This window comes from Pelophylax lessonae, assembly GCF_965119305.1.
Source record: "Pelophylax lessonae genome assembly, chromosome: 2".
NCBI classification, from domain to species: Eukaryota; Metazoa; Chordata; class Amphibia; order Anura; family Ranidae; genus Pelophylax; species Pelophylax lessonae.
In genome coordinates, this window is record NC_138769.1 from 102979340 (window position 1) to 102997761 (window position 18422).

General features: G+C 45.5%; 1 protein-coding gene across 3 annotated transcripts in view; it reads right to left on the reverse strand.

Moving 5' to 3' along the window:
• RUNX1 (RUNX family transcription factor 1) overlaps positions 1-18422 on the reverse strand; it is a 412164-nt gene that overhangs the window by 39405 nt on the left and 354337 nt on the right. For 2 of the 3 annotated variants that reach the window (XM_082244905.1, XM_082244906.1), the window contains one exon: positions 17615-17806. The exons of the other annotated variant lie outside the window; for it this stretch is intronic. In XM_082244905.1, the coding sequence (XP_082101031.1) occupies positions 17615-17806 (192 nt within the window). The remainder of the gene's footprint in view (positions 1-17614; positions 17807-18422) is intronic. 3 annotated transcript variants of the gene reach the window in all.

The window sequence follows — 18422 nt, forward strand, 5'->3', positions numbered from 1 at the left end:
ACAAGCCCCTGCTTGGCTTTCTCCTTTGGATTTACTGGTGGTTGAGGCAAAGGATGTGCATCTGCTTGGATTTCTCCTTTGGATTTACTGGTGGTTGAGACAAAGAATGAGCCTCTGCTTGGCTTTCTCCTTTGGATTTACTGGTGGTAGGAACAAGGGACAAGCCCCTGCTTGGCTTTCTCCTTTGGATTTACTGGTGGTTAAGACAAAGGATGTGCATCTGCTTGGATTTCTCCTTTGGATTTACTGGTAGTTGGTGCAAAGAATGAGAATCTGCTTGGCTTTCTCCTTTGGATTTACTGGTGGTTTGAACAAGGGACAAGCCGCTGCTTGGCTTTCTCCTTTGGATTTGCGGGTGTTTGGGGTAAAGGACGAGCCACTGCTTGACTTTCTCCTTTGGATTTACTGGTGGTTGGGGCAAAGGACGAGCCTCTACTTGGCTTTCTCCTTTGGATTTGCGGGTGTTTGGGGTAAAGGACGAGCCACTGCTTGACTTTCTCCTTTGGATTTACTTGTGGTTGGGGCAAAGGACAAGCCTCTGCTTGGCTTTCTCCTTTGGATTTACTGATGGTTGGGGTGAAGCACAAGCCTTTGCTTGGCTTTCTCCTTTGGATTTACTGGTGGTTGGGGCAAAGGACAAGCCTCTGCTTGGCTTTCTCCTTTGGATTTACTGATGGTTGGGGTAAAGCACAAGCCTCTGCTTGGCTTTCTCCTTTGGATTTACTGATGGTTGGGGTAAAGCACAAGCCTTTGCTTGGCTTTCTGCTTTGGATTTACTGGTGGTTGGGGCAAAGGGTGAGCCTCTGCTTGGCTTTCTCCTTTGGATTTACTGGTGGTTGGGGCAAAGGGTGGGCTTCTGCTCGGTTTCTGGCACATTATCAGCCAAGAGAATGTGTAAATGGACTTGTGACCGGTGAACATGTGTCTTCATGAATATCAGGTGTACCGATAAGAAGTTAGTATAGATGACAACTATATGTAATGAGGGTGTAGGAAATGAATAAAGGGAACGGGTCTGTTTCTGTCACTTCCTAATGAGATACAATTGATGTAAGGTCAGTCCATCTGACACAGAGGTGTTCCTTTAATAGTGCACTGATGGGATTTCATAACCCTTTAGTGCATTGTGTCATTCCTCCCCAGCGGAGTATTACCAGCAGTCATTTTTTTTATGCAAAGCATTTTCACCCCCATACAGTAAATGAGAACCCTGCAGTGAGCCCATGACTGAAAATCTCTTTGGGGTTGAAGATCATTGCGAAATAAAGAGATATTAAAATAAAACGCGAGCAGTGAACAAAACAAAAGGTAAGGAATAAATCAGTCCTATATTTGAAATCCATTTACATCTGCACAAAGTCTTCAGCGTCGGCAGCCAAGAGAAAATGACTTGGCTAAACTTGGCTAAGCTGAAACGTATGTGGTTTGCACTTGTTAAGCCTTGCAACGGCTGTGTGCCATACTTGTTAAGTGGTGTTAAGTCATAAAGTGCATTTCTGCTCTTTGGAGGTGCCATATGGTCTAGCAGAGATTAACATAAACAGCAGCTATGATCTAGCTGGCTGTTATCACTCCACCGCGGGTATTAATTCAAGGTGCGCGATTAATTATATTAAAAAAAAAAGTACACTGTTAAAGCTAAACTTCTGGCAAACAGCTAAATGCATATATATATATATATATATATATATATATATATATATATATATATTTCTGTTCATACAGAGCCCCAGCACACACTGCAGCTAGGTGAATGACACAATTTACAGTTAAGCAATACAGTGGTGTCATCTTCCCACTCTCAGCCTGCTGACTTGACAGTAAAAGAGCAGCTGCAGACGGATGAGGTCATCTTTCTGCTCACTCTGTTCTCTCTTTCTGTTGCGTTTTCTTGTCCCAAATTTGCATGCAGTACATCTGATTGGTCCTTTATATGTTTCTCGAGTTCAGATTTAAAGATATGTCCCAGACGTATATGAACATTCTGCCCTTGTGTGGTTCTCATTTTTACCCTCACATGCATCCTGTGCTAAATCGCTTTCACTGCTGGTATCCCAAATTTCGTAATAGACCTGCAAACATGGCAGCCCAATGCATTTGCAGGTTTTGAGCACTGTGTAGGTAACAGAGGGGAAGGCAGCATAGTGCAAAACCAACTGGAAAGAAGCTACAGTCCCTTAAAGAAGTACTGAAGAAAAGCTGCCTAATCTGGATGCAATGAACTATATAAGGTACAGCCTAAGGCCTAACTGATATGTCCAAATTGGCCATGGTGCAGCAAGTTTACTTCAGATATCTGTGACTTGGAGCCCATGTGTTTGCAAATAGCCATGGGCAGAATGCTTGTATAAGTCAATGACAGGCTGACAGGTGCTGTGGCTGTCTACTGCTGTAAGCACATCAAGCAGTTACCAGATAGATGACTGGCCCCGGATGCAATCTGTCTGCGTCCAGGGGTGATCAAGTGTCCCTAACTGCATATACCCACATGTGTGCTTACAGTGGCAGACAACTGGGGCTCATGTCAGCCTGTCATTGACTTGTACAAAAGCCTCCTGCCCATGGCTATTCGCAACCATAGGGGCTCCCAGATGCAGATATCCGAAGTATACGTACCATGGCCTGTACAAGTCAATGACAGGCTGACAGGAGATGTGCCTGTCCGCCATTGTAAGCAGGTATATGCACATCGAGCAGTCACTTGTGGTTAGGGATGCAACGATTGGCCCTGAATGCAAACAGTCTGTTTCCAGGGGCGATCAACTGTCCCTGACCACATGTGATAGCTGGATGTGTGGATAAATGCTTACAGCAGTGGACAGCCATTGCTCCTGTTAGCCTGTCATTGACTTGTACACGCTTACTGGACATGGCTGTCCGCAACCACATGGGCTCCCAGCTGCAGCTATCCAAAGAATGATTACAGCACCATGGCCTGTACAAGTCAATGACAGGCTGATAGGAGCCATGGCTGTCTGCTGCTGTAACCATGAATCTGCACATAGAGCAGTTACCTGTGGTTAGGGACAGGTGATTGACCCTGGGTGCAATCTTTCTGCATCCAGGGGTGATTAATTGTTCCTAACCGCATGTAACTGCAAGTGTGGATGCATGCTTACAGTGGAAGACAGCCATGGCTCCTGTCAGCCTGTCATTGACTTGTAGAGGCTTACAATGGTAGACAGCCACGGTTCCTATCAGCCTATCATTGACTTGTACAGGCATACAGTGGGGGACAGCCATGGCTCCTGTAATTGACTTGTACAGGCTTACAGTGGTAGACAACCACAATTCCTATCAGCATATGATGTACTTGTACAGGCTTACAGTAGTAGACAGCCACGATTCCTATCAGCCTATCATTGACTTGTACAGGCTTACAGTGGTAGACAGCCACGATTCCTATCAGCCTATTATTGACTTGTACAGGCTTACAGTGGTAGACAGCCACGATTCCTATCAGCCTATCATTGACTTGTACAGGCTTACAATGGTAGACAGCCATGATTCCTATCAGCCTATCATTGACTTATACAGGCTTACAGTGGTAGAAAGCCACGATTCCTATCAGCCTATCACTGACTTGTACAGGCTTACAGTGGGGGACAGCCATGGCTTCTGTCCACCTGTCATTGACTTGTACAGGCTTACAGTGGTAGACAGCCACAATTCCTATCAGCCTATCATTGACTTGTACAGGCTTACAATGGTAGACAGCCACAATTCCTATCAGCCTATCATTGACTTGTACAGGCTTACAATGGTAGACAGCCATGATTCCTATCATTGACTTGTACAGGCCTACAATGGTAGACAGCCACAATTCCTATCAGCCTATCATTGACTTGTACAGGCTTACAATGGTAGACAGCCATGATTCCTATCAGCCTATCATTGACTTGTACAGGCTTACAATGGTAGACAGCCATGATTCCTATCAGCCTATCATTGACTTGTACAGGCTTACAGTGGGGGACGGCCATGGCTCCTGTCCGACTGTCATTGACCTATACAGGCTTACAATGGTAGACAGCCACAATTCCTATCAGCCTATCATTGACTTGTACAGGCCTCCTGGCCTACAGCTGTCTACAACTAGATAGTAGGGCTTCTGGCCACAGATATTCAAAGTATACTTGCCATGGCTGATCTGGCCATGTGAATGAGGCCTAAAACGCGTAACGCCTAATAACGCCAGTTGTTTTTTGTACTAAATATAGGTGCGGCTGTTTGGTGCTCCCAGGGACCACTGTTGAGGCTCCTTATATCTTATAAAGTGAAGAGCCCTGGGCGTAGAACCATTCTCAGGCATATATATATACTGTATATATACTTGGCTATGGACAGCCTGAAAATTAAGCACTTTTAAGTGGTCATGTGTCTGCAGTAATGATGTTTACCCAACCAGCAAGTCTGAGGAACAACATGGCTGCACCAAGGAAGCCATCTGTCCTGACACTACGCCTCCAAACCCAAGTCACAGCGGAAGGTTTGGTACAGAGCCACTTTCTACAATGTTCAAAGACCTGCCTGGCTGTACAGACATGTTACCTGCAGACGTGCCTGCCAGCAGCCTGATAAACAAGGCATTGTGCTGCCTACCCTACAGCATTCCGTCTGTGAATACACTTTTGTGTGCGAGATTGATGTTGTTCTCTCTTGTTGCCCCAAATCTGGCTATACGCTTACCCTGAGATGGAACTTTGGCACTATAAATTAAGCATAAATAATTGCTTCTCATATTTTCTTGTAAGAAACTCACCTCAGTTTTAATTTAAGCAGACAGGCTGAGTATTTGCTTTCATTGACCTTAACGGCTCTAGGTAATTGTTAAGGCGTCTTTTTTTTCTTCCCATGTTCCCCCCGTATAGAGGGGATTTTTTGCAACGAGAAATCCAACAGTAAACTCAAAGATTCCCAAGCAGGGAATACATGCGAGCTTTTAGATTATATTTAAAGTGAAAAATCAAATATGGCATATATGACGCTGTTTGTCTGTAGCATTAACATGGCCATTTTGGTTTTTCAAAGTCCCCCCTGTAATTTAATCTGATTATCTGTTGATCCTGCCAGTGGATCTGGGTTTTTTTACATTTCCTGTAAGCGTGACAACGCTGTTCGTTCTGCAATGAAATTGCAAGGCAGCGTTATCACCCTGTGGATAGGGTAGGCTTTTATGGGCATGTAGTTTTAAAGTGATTGTAAACCTTTTATATAAACCCAGCAAAGTGTATTGCCCCAGAGATAAAAACACATCTTCTTACATGAGTACAAGAGTAGTACCTTTTTATCTGCAGCCATCTCTTATCTACAGTCATTTAAAGCAGTGTTCCTCAACTCTGATCCTCAGGGCACACTAAGACCGCATTCACACTGAAGCAGCACGACTCTGTACTTCTTTGGGGGCGACCTGTGAAGTCCCGTGCACCGCGACTTTGGCGCGACTTGCACGGACTTCATATAATGAATGTCTATGCAAGTCGCTCCGAGGTCGCCCCGAAGTAGTACAGGACCCTTTTTCTAAGTCGGAGCGACTTGTGTCGCTCCTGTTAGAACGGCTCCTGTGCTAATCAATGGACCGCGACTTGTCAGGCTGACAAGTCGCGGTAGTGTGAATGGAGACTAACAGTCCAGATTTTAAGTATTACCTTGGGGAGATGGAGACTAGAATACTGCAATCACTGATCAGCAAATGATATCACCTGTGATGTATTTCAGTTTTCTTGCAAACCTGGCCTGTTAGTGGGCCCAGAGGCCCGGAGTTGAGAAACACTGATTTAAAGTACACAATTTAAACAGCATTTCTCAGCTCCAGCAAGCAAGGGACAGGGGTCACACATTGCACAGCTCAGCGAGGAGAGCTGAGTGTAATCTGAGACTGGAGTGGAGGGAATAGACACACCCCCCACTACAAAGTCTCATAGGGAAATATGCACAGCTGAGGCTGTCAATCACAGGCTGTGACTGGAGGCCACCTGCCTTATCTACTTGGATTACTTGGAGTCCACATCAACTGTCAGAAGTGACTCATGCAGATAGCAGAGGAATAAGAGAGGAGACAGAAATCACATGTGGTGCTTTGGATTGAGGCAAGTACACATTATAGAGGGATATGCTCTGTTCATTTTTCATGCTAGAGGTTTACAATCACTTTAGGACTGTTTAAGGGCTCATTTACACTGTTGTGTTCTAATGCATGTGTTGCAATGCACTATGTGTCCAACTTCCCCATAATAAAAACTCTGCCTGCTGCGATCTGTGCATTGCAGTGTAGTGCGTACTAAAAAATTAAAAAAAGTAAATTTTTTTCTGAATTTTAGGTTATGTTCCTGCCTTTGTCTTTCTGATTTCATGCATTTAACACTAATGTGCATTTTCATGTGTTTTTCACATTAGCCAATAAAAAACTATTTGTCCACAAAGCTATAACAATGGCTTTGAGTACACATGCACTGTAGCCCATACAGACACATGTGTCAAAATGAGAATTTATGAATGGGGCCTTAGGCCCCTTTCACACTTGTGCAACTGCGATTTGGGACTGCAAAGTCCCATGACAAGTCGTACTCCATGATTTGCAATGAGTACCGTTCATATCTGTACGTCTTCAAGCCGCAACGACTTCAAATTAGTCCCTGCACTAATTTGGGCCAATTTTAATGCGTTTTGAGGGCGAAAAACATAGGCACTGCTTCAAGTCCAGTCAAAATCGCACAAATACGCATCAAAAACGTGGTAAAATCGCAGCAACAAGATCATGGTAAAATCGCACGACTTTTAGGTCACACAAGTGTGAAAGGGGCCTTAGTGTTTAGAAGTCAATGGCAATGCAACAAAACGCATATACCGTGCACTGGCAACAGCTAATAACAAGCCTTGGTTAATGGCTGTTAACTCCACTTTAAATCCTCGATTCAAAACTGCAGTAGAATTACACATTACCACAAAAAAAGCTCAAAAGGGTGCATGAGCTTCTTTGCGATTGGTATCAATGGGCCGCCTAATAAGTGTAGCACAACAGCGTGCAAAAAAATCAACGTGCATGACGCCTGATGTCACAAGTCATAGTGTGAATGAGGCCTGAAGCTTGTAGCTTGAAAAAGTACATGACCTTTATTAGAGCTACACGCCTCAAGAATTTTTGGCTCCAAAAGACCTCAATGGAAGGATCAGAAAAAAACGTGCGTGCGCACACACACAAAAAAAGAAAAAAAGCGTTATCTTGTGTGTTTTTTTTCATAGTAATTAGCTATAAATAATTTAAAAACAAAGAGACAGAGACGCCCACAAAAACTCCCGTACCAACTGTCAAAAGAAAAAAAAAAGCTCGCAAGACGACCAATGAAGCTCAGTGTGAACGCAGCCTGACTGCCACTGTTGTTGGACAGCTTGGTCCGCTAAAGGAACTGGAAAAATAACAGATTTACTGTCCAGGTCGCCAGATAATACAGAGGAACTTAAAAAATCGAAAACCCACCACCCCCCACTACACCACCACCACCAACTCCCATTACCACCACCTCCAACCACCACCACCCCTATCACCACCACCACCACCGCCTCATCACCACCACCTCCCACCACCACCTCCCCTATCACCACCATCACCACCCCATCACCACCACCTCCCACCACCACCACCACCACCCCCACCCCCATCACCACCACCTCCCACCACTACCACCACCACCCCCACCCCCATCACCACCACCCCCATCACCACCACCTTCCACCACCTCCCACCACCACCCCTATCACCACCTCCCACCACCACCACCCCTATCACAACATCCTTCCACCACCACCCCCATCACCACCACCTCCCACCACCACCACCCCTATCACCACCACCCCATCACCACCACCTCCCACCACCACCACCACCACCCCCACCCCCATCACCACCACCTCCCACCACTACCACCACCACCCCCACCCCCATCACCACCACCCCCATCACCACCACCTTCCACCACCTCCCACCACAACCACCACCCCTATCACAACATCCTTCCACCACCACCCCTATCACCACCACCTCCCACCACCACCACCACCACCCCGATCACCACCACCTCCCACCACCACCTCCACCACCCCGATCACCACCACCTTCCAACACCACCGCCATCACCACCACCTCCCACCACCACTGCCATCACCACCACTTCCCACCACCACCACCACCCCGATCACCACCACCTCTCACCACCACCACCACCACCTCCCACCACCACCTCCACCACCCCGATCACCACCACCTTCCAACACCACCGCCATCACCACCACCTCCCACCACCACTGCCATCACCACCACTTCCCACCACCCACCACTAAACCAAAAAAAACCCGAAAACTGCCGGTATTCCTGGTGACAGAAGTTACAGGATGCATCTGAGCGAAATAATATTGATACGCATTTTTATCAGTGACCTATCAGACTAGTAAACGACACAAGAAAGGAAATGATAGGATCAGACTATAACCTATTACAATGATACAGGTAAATCAATTATTTATGGCCCCAGAACAGGGACAACTATTAACATTCTGGGTTGGGAAGCCCTCCGTGGATTTGCTAGGATTGCGGTAAAAAGGACATTTTCAGAAGATCAGAAGCCCTCGTACTGCCTGACAGGCAGAAGAAAAATTCGATTGCACCTGGGAGACTACAAAAGCTCGGTGCGCAGAACAAGAATATCACTTTGCACGGTTCAGCATGCCCGGAGAAGCCGTCTTCAGATAAGTGCCTTTGTTGCTTTTAATTTATGTTGGGTCTACAGAGAGGGTAATCTTTCAACCTCATGATCATTTGATGTGGTGTTCCTCCATTCTCCTTCTTTTGTCTATGTACTTGTTTGGTTAGATGTTTCAGATTAACAGGTGTACTTTCCCTTGTGCCTGCTGTGTGAGTATGTGTGCCGCATACGGGGGACAACATTTCACCGGGGCGCCTTTTTTTTTGCCCTTCCTGCTGAGATCAATTAATTTGTGCCACTGAAATTAAACTTATTTCATTTAAAGGAAATTTCTAAAAAAACTTACGTATTGATATTATAACATGTAAAAAGAATCAGTCAATATTTTTTTTTTAATTTCCTTTGTTTAACCGCTTTTTAAGATTTAAGATTTACCCCCCACCCCTTCATGGCCAGGCCATTTTTTGCGATACGGCACTGCGTTAATTTAACTGACAATTGCACGGTCGTGTGACGCTGTACCCAAACAAAATTTTGCCTTTTTTTACACAAATAGAGTTTTCTTTTGGACGGTATTTGATCACTTTTGCGCTTTTTTTTTTGTTTTTGTGCACTATAACAGAGAATTTAAAGAAAACTTTTTCTTTTTTACTTTCTGCTATAAAACATATCCAATCAAATCATTTAAAAAATCTAATTTCTTCATTAATTTAGGCAAAAATGTATTCTGCTACATATTTTTGGTAAAAAAAAATCCCAATAAGTGTATATTGATTGGTTTGTGCAAAAGTTATCGCATCTACGAACTATGGGATATTTTTATTTATTTATTACTAGTAATGGCGGCGATCAGCAACTTATAGCAGGACTGCGATATTGCAGCGGACAGTTGGGACACTAAAGCCCCGTACACACGTACCGAATGTCGGCCGAACGATCGGCCGTCTTTTGTCCGGTGCTGTCCTGTCGGTTGAAAAGTGCTAAAGACTGCACACGAATTTTGTCAGCCAACAACAGCCGACTGCAGAAGTGATGTCATGTGATGGTTAACTTTCCGTGTGTTTTTTCTTCTCTGAGCATGCCCAGTCTTGCTCATCTGCTGTTTGTCGGCCGAATTCTGTACTGACTGAGGAACAATCGGCCGTTCTGGTGTTGGCCAACAAAAATTTTAAAGCCTGCACACCAGATTCTGTTCGGCCGAAAAGTCGCAGTCGGTTGCGGGAAGCATCATACTAACAAGCCGACAATCGGACGATCGGTCGGCGGCCGAATATTTACGGCCGACAATGGGTACGTGTGTACGGGGCTTATAACTGGCACTATTGAAAAAAAGCCGAGTTGCTATGCTGTAGTTGGAAATGTCTATGTTGCCTTCACCTGACCCCAACAAGCTGTAGCAGAGCGGTGCTGCAAGACACTCAATTTGCATCAGGGGCTAAACTGTGAATTGGATGCTCTTCCTTAGTAAAGTAAGGGGAGAAAAATGATGCAAATAATTATTTCTACATTATTTTAAAGCAAGCCTACACTTTTCCCATATCCTTTAAGTTCCTGTTTTGTGGTTTCTGTTTGTACAATATCTATAGCAGCGTTCCACAAACACACAGCGCTACTTCTGTATTCCGAGCCGCGTCTAGGACATATTTCAAAGTATTTCGTGTGAAAGCGTCTCCTTTTTTTTCGCTCTCTTAGCACGCACATCCGTATTATTTTAAAGCATACCACTTACCGCCGTGCATTGTGGGTAAGACTACTGGTGTGCTTCTTTTAACACTAGATTGCTGGAGAACAGCTGGGATCCTTGTCGAAGGGAGGCGGAGCTAAAAATAGCGCACACTGGGGCTCTGTACACTTCGGGGATTTCGGACAACCGGCCTTAAGTCAACCGTATTCACTTACATCTTATGACGTCCAGTACAGAGGTCTTCTATGAGGCATCGGGAAGGTCTCCACCCAGAACTACACATTTAAAGGAGGGTTGAGGCACCTCAGACTAAAAAAACGAATCTGGTCTGAGATAAATAGGTAGGCTGCCATTGCTGAAATACTAACTACCTCTGGCAGTCAGGCTAAGTCTCTTTGGTGCTTTCTGAGTCATGGACGGAGAATGAGTACGCAAATTCGGTGTTTAAACTTCGCAGTGACTCCACCTGCAGTACAGAAAGCCAGAGACAGCCAGATGACTAGCATTTCGGAAGGGGTTCTGCAATGACAGTTTTCTATATACTTTTCATGATGAATGCAACTATACACACTATATACAGTAAATATATATATATATATATATATATATATATATACACATACGTATACATATACATAGGGTACCCCAGTGTAGCTGCAGCCAGTGTCAAAAGGAATACCAAAATCATGAGAGAAATCTGTAGTTGCTACAATTCTCTGCCAACAGCTTTCCTTTGCTGATCTGGGCATTGGATCTGGCGTATCCTTCCATTATTATAGACCTGGTTCTTCCTCTGCTGACCCCGGCACTGGATCTGGAGTGTCCTACCAGTATTATACCCTGGTTCTTCCTCTGCTGACCCCGGCACTGGATCTGGAGTGTCCTACCAGTATTATACCCTGGTCCTTCCTCTGCTGACCTCGGCACTGGATCTGGAGTATTGTTCCATTAATGCAGACCTTGTCCTTCCTCCCCTGATTGCTGCACTAGATTCAGAGTGTCCAACCATTATCATAGACCTGGCCCTTCCTCTGCTGACCCCGACACTGGATCTCGAGTGTCCTACCATTAATGCACACCTGGTCCTTCCTCTGCTGAACCTGGAACTGGATTGGGTGTGTCTTATCATAAATACAGACCAGGTTTTTCCTTTACTGACCTAGGCACTGGATCTGGAGTACCCTACCATTATTACAGACCTGGTCCTTCCTCTGCTGACCCTGACACCAGATCCAGAGAGTCCTACCATTATTAAAGACCAGGTCTGTCCTCCGCTGACCCCGGCACTGGATCCAGAAAATCCTACCATTATTATAGACCTGGTCCTTCCTCTGCTGACCCCAGAACTGGGTCTGGAGTTTCCTACCAATAATGAAGACCTGGTCCTTCCTCTCCTAACCCCGACACTGGATCCAGAGTGTCCTACTATTATTACAGATCTGGTACTTCCTCCGCTGACCCCAGCACTGGATTCGGACAGTTCTACTATCAATACAGACCTAGTACTTCCTCTACTGACCTTGACACAGGACCAAGGGAGCCCTACCATTAACATAGACTCGGTCCTTCCTTTGTTGACCCCAACACTGGATCTCGAGTGTCCTACCATTAATGCTCACCTGATCCTTTCTCTGTTGACCCCAGCACTGGATATGGAGTATCTTATAATAAATACAGACCAGGTCCTTCCTCTACTGACCTGGGCACAAGATCCGGAGTACCCTACCGCTAATACAGACCTGATCCTTCCTTTGTTGACCCCAACACTGGATCTCGAGTGTCCTACCATTAATGCTCACCTGATACTTTCTCTGTTGACCCCAGCACTGGATATGGAGTATCTTATAATAAATACAGACCAGGTCCTTCCTCTACTGACCTGGGCACTAGATCCAGAGTACCCTACCGCTAATACAGACCTGGTCCTTCCTTTTTTGACCCCAACACTGGATCTCGAGTGTCCTACCATTAATGCTCACCTGATCCTTTCTCTGTTGACCCCAGCACTGGATCTGGAGTATCTTATCATAAATACAGACCAGGTACTTCCTCTACTGACCTGGGCACTAGATCCGGAGTACCCTACCACTAATACAGACCTGGTCCTTCCCCTGCTGACACTGGCACTGGATCTGGAGTACCCTACCACTTATATAGACCTAGTCCTTCCTCTACTGACCCTGGGACTAGATTACCCTACCATTAATGCAGACAAGATCCTTCTTCTGCCTAACCTGGCACTGGATCAGAATCATCTTACCGTAAACACAAGCCTGGTCCTATCACTCAGAAAGTTCCAAGAGTTCACTGCTGTTCAAGATGTTGTGCAATTTGGTTTTTATTGATGGGGAAAATCCACGTGGCAGACAAAACAACAGTGGCATTGTGACTCAATCTGGGACCTTTTTCAAGTTCTATGATTCCCATGTTTTCATAATATACATAAACTCTGCTGGCTAAAAGCAGAACCCCACCCTAAAGCAAAATCTTCCTACAGTTTACATGTGCTGGAAGCTGGAAGAACCTCTAAATATAACTTGGTTCGTCTCCATTTCTGGGTCTGGGAGGGTTAATATACAAATTAACTGATCTCTAGACACCCAAAACCTTCAAAGTTGTGATTTTCAGTGCTATTATTTATTTGTGGGGAATGAGTACTTTCTCAATCTCAATACTTTCATCAAGGAGAAGGCAAGTACAAAATAGAAAGGGTTGGGGTTAAGGGTGTGGTTATTGTCTAGTAAGGGCCAGGGGTTGGAGTAAGGATAGGGGTTACGGGGTTGAGTTATAAGCTATTCTTTAGGGTTCAAATTGAGTGACAATGGGTAGATTGGGCTTGGTTGAGGATAAGATTTCAAGGCTGATGTGAGGCTAGATCAAGGTAAAGTTAGAGTCCAGGCCAGGTGGTGGCTGTCTTGATTTTTCCACCTATACTCGTCACCACAAATCCAATGGCGAGAATTGGCGAAAGACGTTTGGAGCTGGAGAAGGTCCAGAGAAGGGCAACTAAACTAATTAGGGGATTGGAGGACCTTAATTATGAAGAGTGTCTGCAATCGCTTGATTTATTCTCCCTGGAGAAGAGACACCTGAGAGGGGACATGATAGCAATTTATAAATACCTCAATGGTGATCTCAGCATAGAAAAAAAGCTATTCAGTCGGAAGGACTGCATGAGGACTAGAGGGCATACAATGCGTCTGGAGGAGAAGCGTTTTAACCTCAGGCAAGGAGGGGGGTTCTTTACTGTTAGAGCTACAAGATTGTGGAATTCTCTACCACAAGAGGTGGTTTCTGCGGGAAGTATGGTGGCTTTCAAAAGACTCTTAGATGTACATCTCAAGAATCAGAACATTCAGGGGTATGAAAGATGATTACAGCTACACACACCTACACAGGTTGAACTGGATGGACTCTTGTCTTTATTCAACCTCACCTGCTATGTAACTATATGTAACGTTTGGGAGCCATGAGTCTTCTTTAAAGGTTATGTATAGCCAAAATGTATATTTTTTTAATCCTAGATAGAGTAGGGAGGACCTACAACCTGGGACATTGTCACCATAACAAGAGGTGAAGGTAAATGGGAAAGAGGTGCTAGATCTATTAATATCAAATTTTGTAAAAGATCATCCCATTAATCAAGGTGACTCAGTGAGGCAGAGGACTCCCAAGGGGATGGGAGCTTTGAGAAAAGGCCAACTATACAGAAGGCAGTAAGGGTGCCACAGCAATGGTCAAGCAGTCCAAAAATGATGTTTTATTAAATAATAGGTAGAGGGAGAAGGCCAACATATTTCGGTTTAGACACTCCCCTTCATCAGTGCTTACGTATTTTGTAACATCAAACCTGGCTGGGCTACATTGAATTGCAATGACGGTTGTATCTACGGTATATAGTGAAATCCCACCACCAGTTGAGCACACAATATACTGTTCATACAACTATCATGGAAAACAAGTTGAGTCCAGACATATTTGAGGTTGCAAAATACATAAGCTCTGATAAAGGGGGAATGTCTAACCTGAAACATGTTGGACTTCTCCTTCTACCTATTATCCAGTCCAGCCATGGGCACATCAGTGCATGGCGGCTGGGGTGCATTTTAAACAGGCCTCAGCCACCTGTGGCCAGACAACAAATAGGGGGTGCCGCTCAAGGCTCCAGCCGAGTCCTCTCCTGTAGTACATTGCTTAGAGTGCTGGCAAGGACAGAGCCCATCCTAGCTCCAAATGATACAAGAGACGAAAAAGGTCTTATGAGCCGCACATCACTACAAGACCCTGTGAATATGTGAAATGATAGCCTCAGCCCGGGCTCCAGCCAAGCCTCCCCCAACGCGTTTCACTCCGCCCCCAAAGCTTAATCATGGGGCTAGTTAGGTCCAGGAATGTTTTTTAGCATATAAGGGTGTGTTAATAGTCCATTTGTTTCTATAGGCTGCCTTAACACAACGCACAATAGCAAGCGACATAACGCACGTTAAAAGGTACGTGGGCCCTTAGGGTAACTACAACAGTGCAAACGTTTCCTTGTGTAAAGCCTGGTACACACGGTGAGATTATTGGACGAATGATCGTTTGTTTTTTTGGCATGCTAGTCTCATATCGAAAATGAAGAGGTTACTGAAATTAGGAAAATTATCGTACGACAGAATAAAAAGTGATCAGACGAAAACGGTATTGATTAACCACTTGCCTACTGCATACTTTCACCCCCTTCCTGCCCAGGCCAATTTTCAGCTTTCAGTGCTGTCACACTTTGAATGACAATTGAGCGGTCATGCAACACTGTACCCAAATGGAATTTTTATAATTTTTTGGAGACGCCCTCCCGGCAATGTGCGACCGTGCTGAAACTGTCATTCGCTATAGCCCTGTCGTGAAGGGGTTAAACGAAAAAGGTATCATCTGGTATGGTACGAGAAACATTTGTCCCATCAGATATCTTCTCATGACCTGTCCTGATCGGCTCTCGAAAGTTGTGTACCAACAATCAGATTATCGTACGCTTCTAAAGCGCTATTTTTCGTCTGATTTTTTGATCGTGTGTATGGGCCTTTAGTCTTTGGAAAGTCTCCCTGGAATAGCCGACCATTGTTCAGCCCGATTGTTCCCTGAGCAGGGGAGTTAAGCTGCTAAGCAGCGTGGCCTGGGTGGGATTTGACATGCACACAGGACATGGCACATGTGTGTCTGTGTGTGGGACTCGTCACCTGTCGTCTCTTTAGACCCCCTGAGAATCGGCTACGGCCCCATCCGTATCAAATTTAAAGACCGTGGTAAACATCTGAAGTAGTCCGCCTGGGGTTTTACAGGAGATCCTCAGAACGCTCTCAATGCTTATAAAATGGCTCACGTCTAAAACTCCAAAAAAACTTTTTCATATTTTGGATTTTAAAACCTTTTTTTTTTTAGAATAAACAAAAACTTCAGACAATGAGCAACATCAACCCCTGACCTGCTAATATTATTCAGGGAACATTGCAACTGTGCTGAGGTCAGACGCTCCACTCCTACACACATTTTCTGTAATTCACTGTAAACTGATTATCTGCAGGGCTGCAGCCTCTTGTCACATGATTTGCTGCCACTGCAATTTTTAGAGTGCTTAAACTAGAACTACAGGTTTTTCATTTTGGATAGAGTAAATGAGGATTATAACCCCTGTTAGATTTTTTTTCGCCATCTGTGTCACATTGCGGATATTTCCCTTCACTTCCTGTCCCATAGCTAAATAGGAAGTGAGAGAAAATCCCTGTAAATTAAGGGAATTCCTTGGGGACACCCAGGTCATCAGATCTAGTGTCCCCATTGGAAGATTCCCCCTCTTTTAGTTTTCTGGGGACAACCCAAAATTTGGGATTTTCTTTTACTTTCACTTTCAATGATAATGGTAAACAGAAGATTCTCCTGTACCATGCCCGCAGCACTGCATCTCCTGTACCATCTGTGCCATGCCTGTACCATCTGTGCCATGCCTGTACCATCTCCTGTGCCATGCCTGTGCCATGCCCACAAGCCTCCATCTCCTGTACCATGTCCGCAGCCCCTGCACCATGCCCGCAGCTCTCCATCTCCTGTACCATGTCCGAAGTCCCTGCACCATGCCTGCAGCTCTCCATCTCCTGTACCATGTCCGCAGCCCCTGCACCATGCCCGCAGCTCTCCATCTCCTGTACCATGTCCGCAGTCCCTGCACCATGCCCGCAGCACTGCATCTCCCTGTACCATCTGTGCCATGCCTGTACCATCTGTGCCATGCCTGTACCATCTCCTGTGCCATGCCTGTACCTTCTCCTGTGCCGTGCCTGTACCATCTCCTGTGCCATTCCTGAACCATCTCCTGTACCATCTCCTGTACCATGCCCACAAGCCTCCATCTCCTGTACCATGCCTGAACCATCTCCTGTATCATGCCTGTACCATGCCCACAGCCCTCCATCTCCTGTACCATGTCCGCAGCCCCTGCACCATGCCCGCAGCCCCTGCACCATGCCCACAGCCCTCCATCTCCTGTACCATGTCCGCAGCCCCTGCACCATGCCCACAGCCCTCCATCTCCTGTACCATGTCCGCAGCCCCTGCACCATGCCCGCAGCTCTCCATCTCCTGTACCATGTCCGCAGCCCCTGCACCATGCCGCAGCTCTCCATCTCCTGTACCATGTCCGCAGTCCCTGCACCATGCCCGCAGCCCCTGTTTTGGGTCTCATGGTGGTCCAGTTGGGTCAAGTAGCTGCTGCATTTCCCACCCTAGGCTTAGACTCGAGCCAATAAGTTTTCCTAGTTTTTCGTGGTAAAATTAGGTGCCTCGGCTTAAATTCGGGTTGGCTTATACTCGAGTATATACGGTAAATATGATATACTTTCCTATCTATTTAGTAATGATAGCAGCATAAGGATTACAAATAATCAATGTTGATTGGGAGTGTGAAGTTCCACTTTAAATGCAAACGCAGCACAAAGGATCAGGACCAATGAGAGCTGACGATGGCAGCCACTATCATTAATAACACAACAAATACACCTTAGTGAATTTTTTCAGGGTCACCTAGAGAACCGGGGACCCAACTGCACCCACAGATTCCCCTTTCTCTACAGCACCTGCCCTACTATTGCACCGCGCCAATTGACTTCACAATCGGCCAGCGCCAAGACTGATGAAGAGGACAGCATATAATAAGCAATCAGGGCATCCCTCCAGAACGCGGGCGCTTTGTAGGGCTCACCTTGTATCTGGCTCTGTGTCTGAGGGTTGAACGCCGTTGAGTGGTTCAGAGATGCTCGTGGGTTGGGGGTGGGAGTCGGGTGGTGCGGGCTGACCCTCACCGCCGCTCGACGCAATTGTTCCAGTTCGCTCAGCCGCTCAGAAAACGACAAGCTCCCGGGTTTGGTCTGCTCATCCAGTTTTTGCCTGTGCCCTGGTAATGGAGAGTAGTAAAAATAAATAAATAAATAAAGATCTCCTTAAAAATACCAATTTTTCTTTAAACTCTAAAGTACAACTACAGTGCCTAGAAAAAAGTATTCATACCCCTTGAAATTTTCCACATTTTGTCATGAACGTAAATATATTTTATTGAGATTTTTTGTGATTTATCATTTTCCTTCCACTTCACAATTATGTGCCACTTTGTGTTGGTCTATCACATAAAATCCCAATAAAATACATTAAGGCCTCTTACACACGGACGTTCCGTATGTCCGTATATCATCCCATCCGTTTGCGGATGATATACGGACATAATGCATGTCAATGGGATTGCAGATGTCAGTGAATGACCATCCGCTGACATCCGATTTTCTTCCTTTCAGTTCTGTTCCGTTTTTTGGAACAGAACCCTATTTTTCTTCCGTTTAAAAAAACGGAACGGATGCAAAATCGGATGTCAGCGGTGTCATCCGCTGACATCCGCAATGCCCATAGACATACATTATGTCCGTATATCATCCGCAAACGGATGGGATGATATGCAGACATACGGAGTGGATGACACAAGTGAAAAAAAAAAGTGCCGGAGCGGATCGGAATGCGGT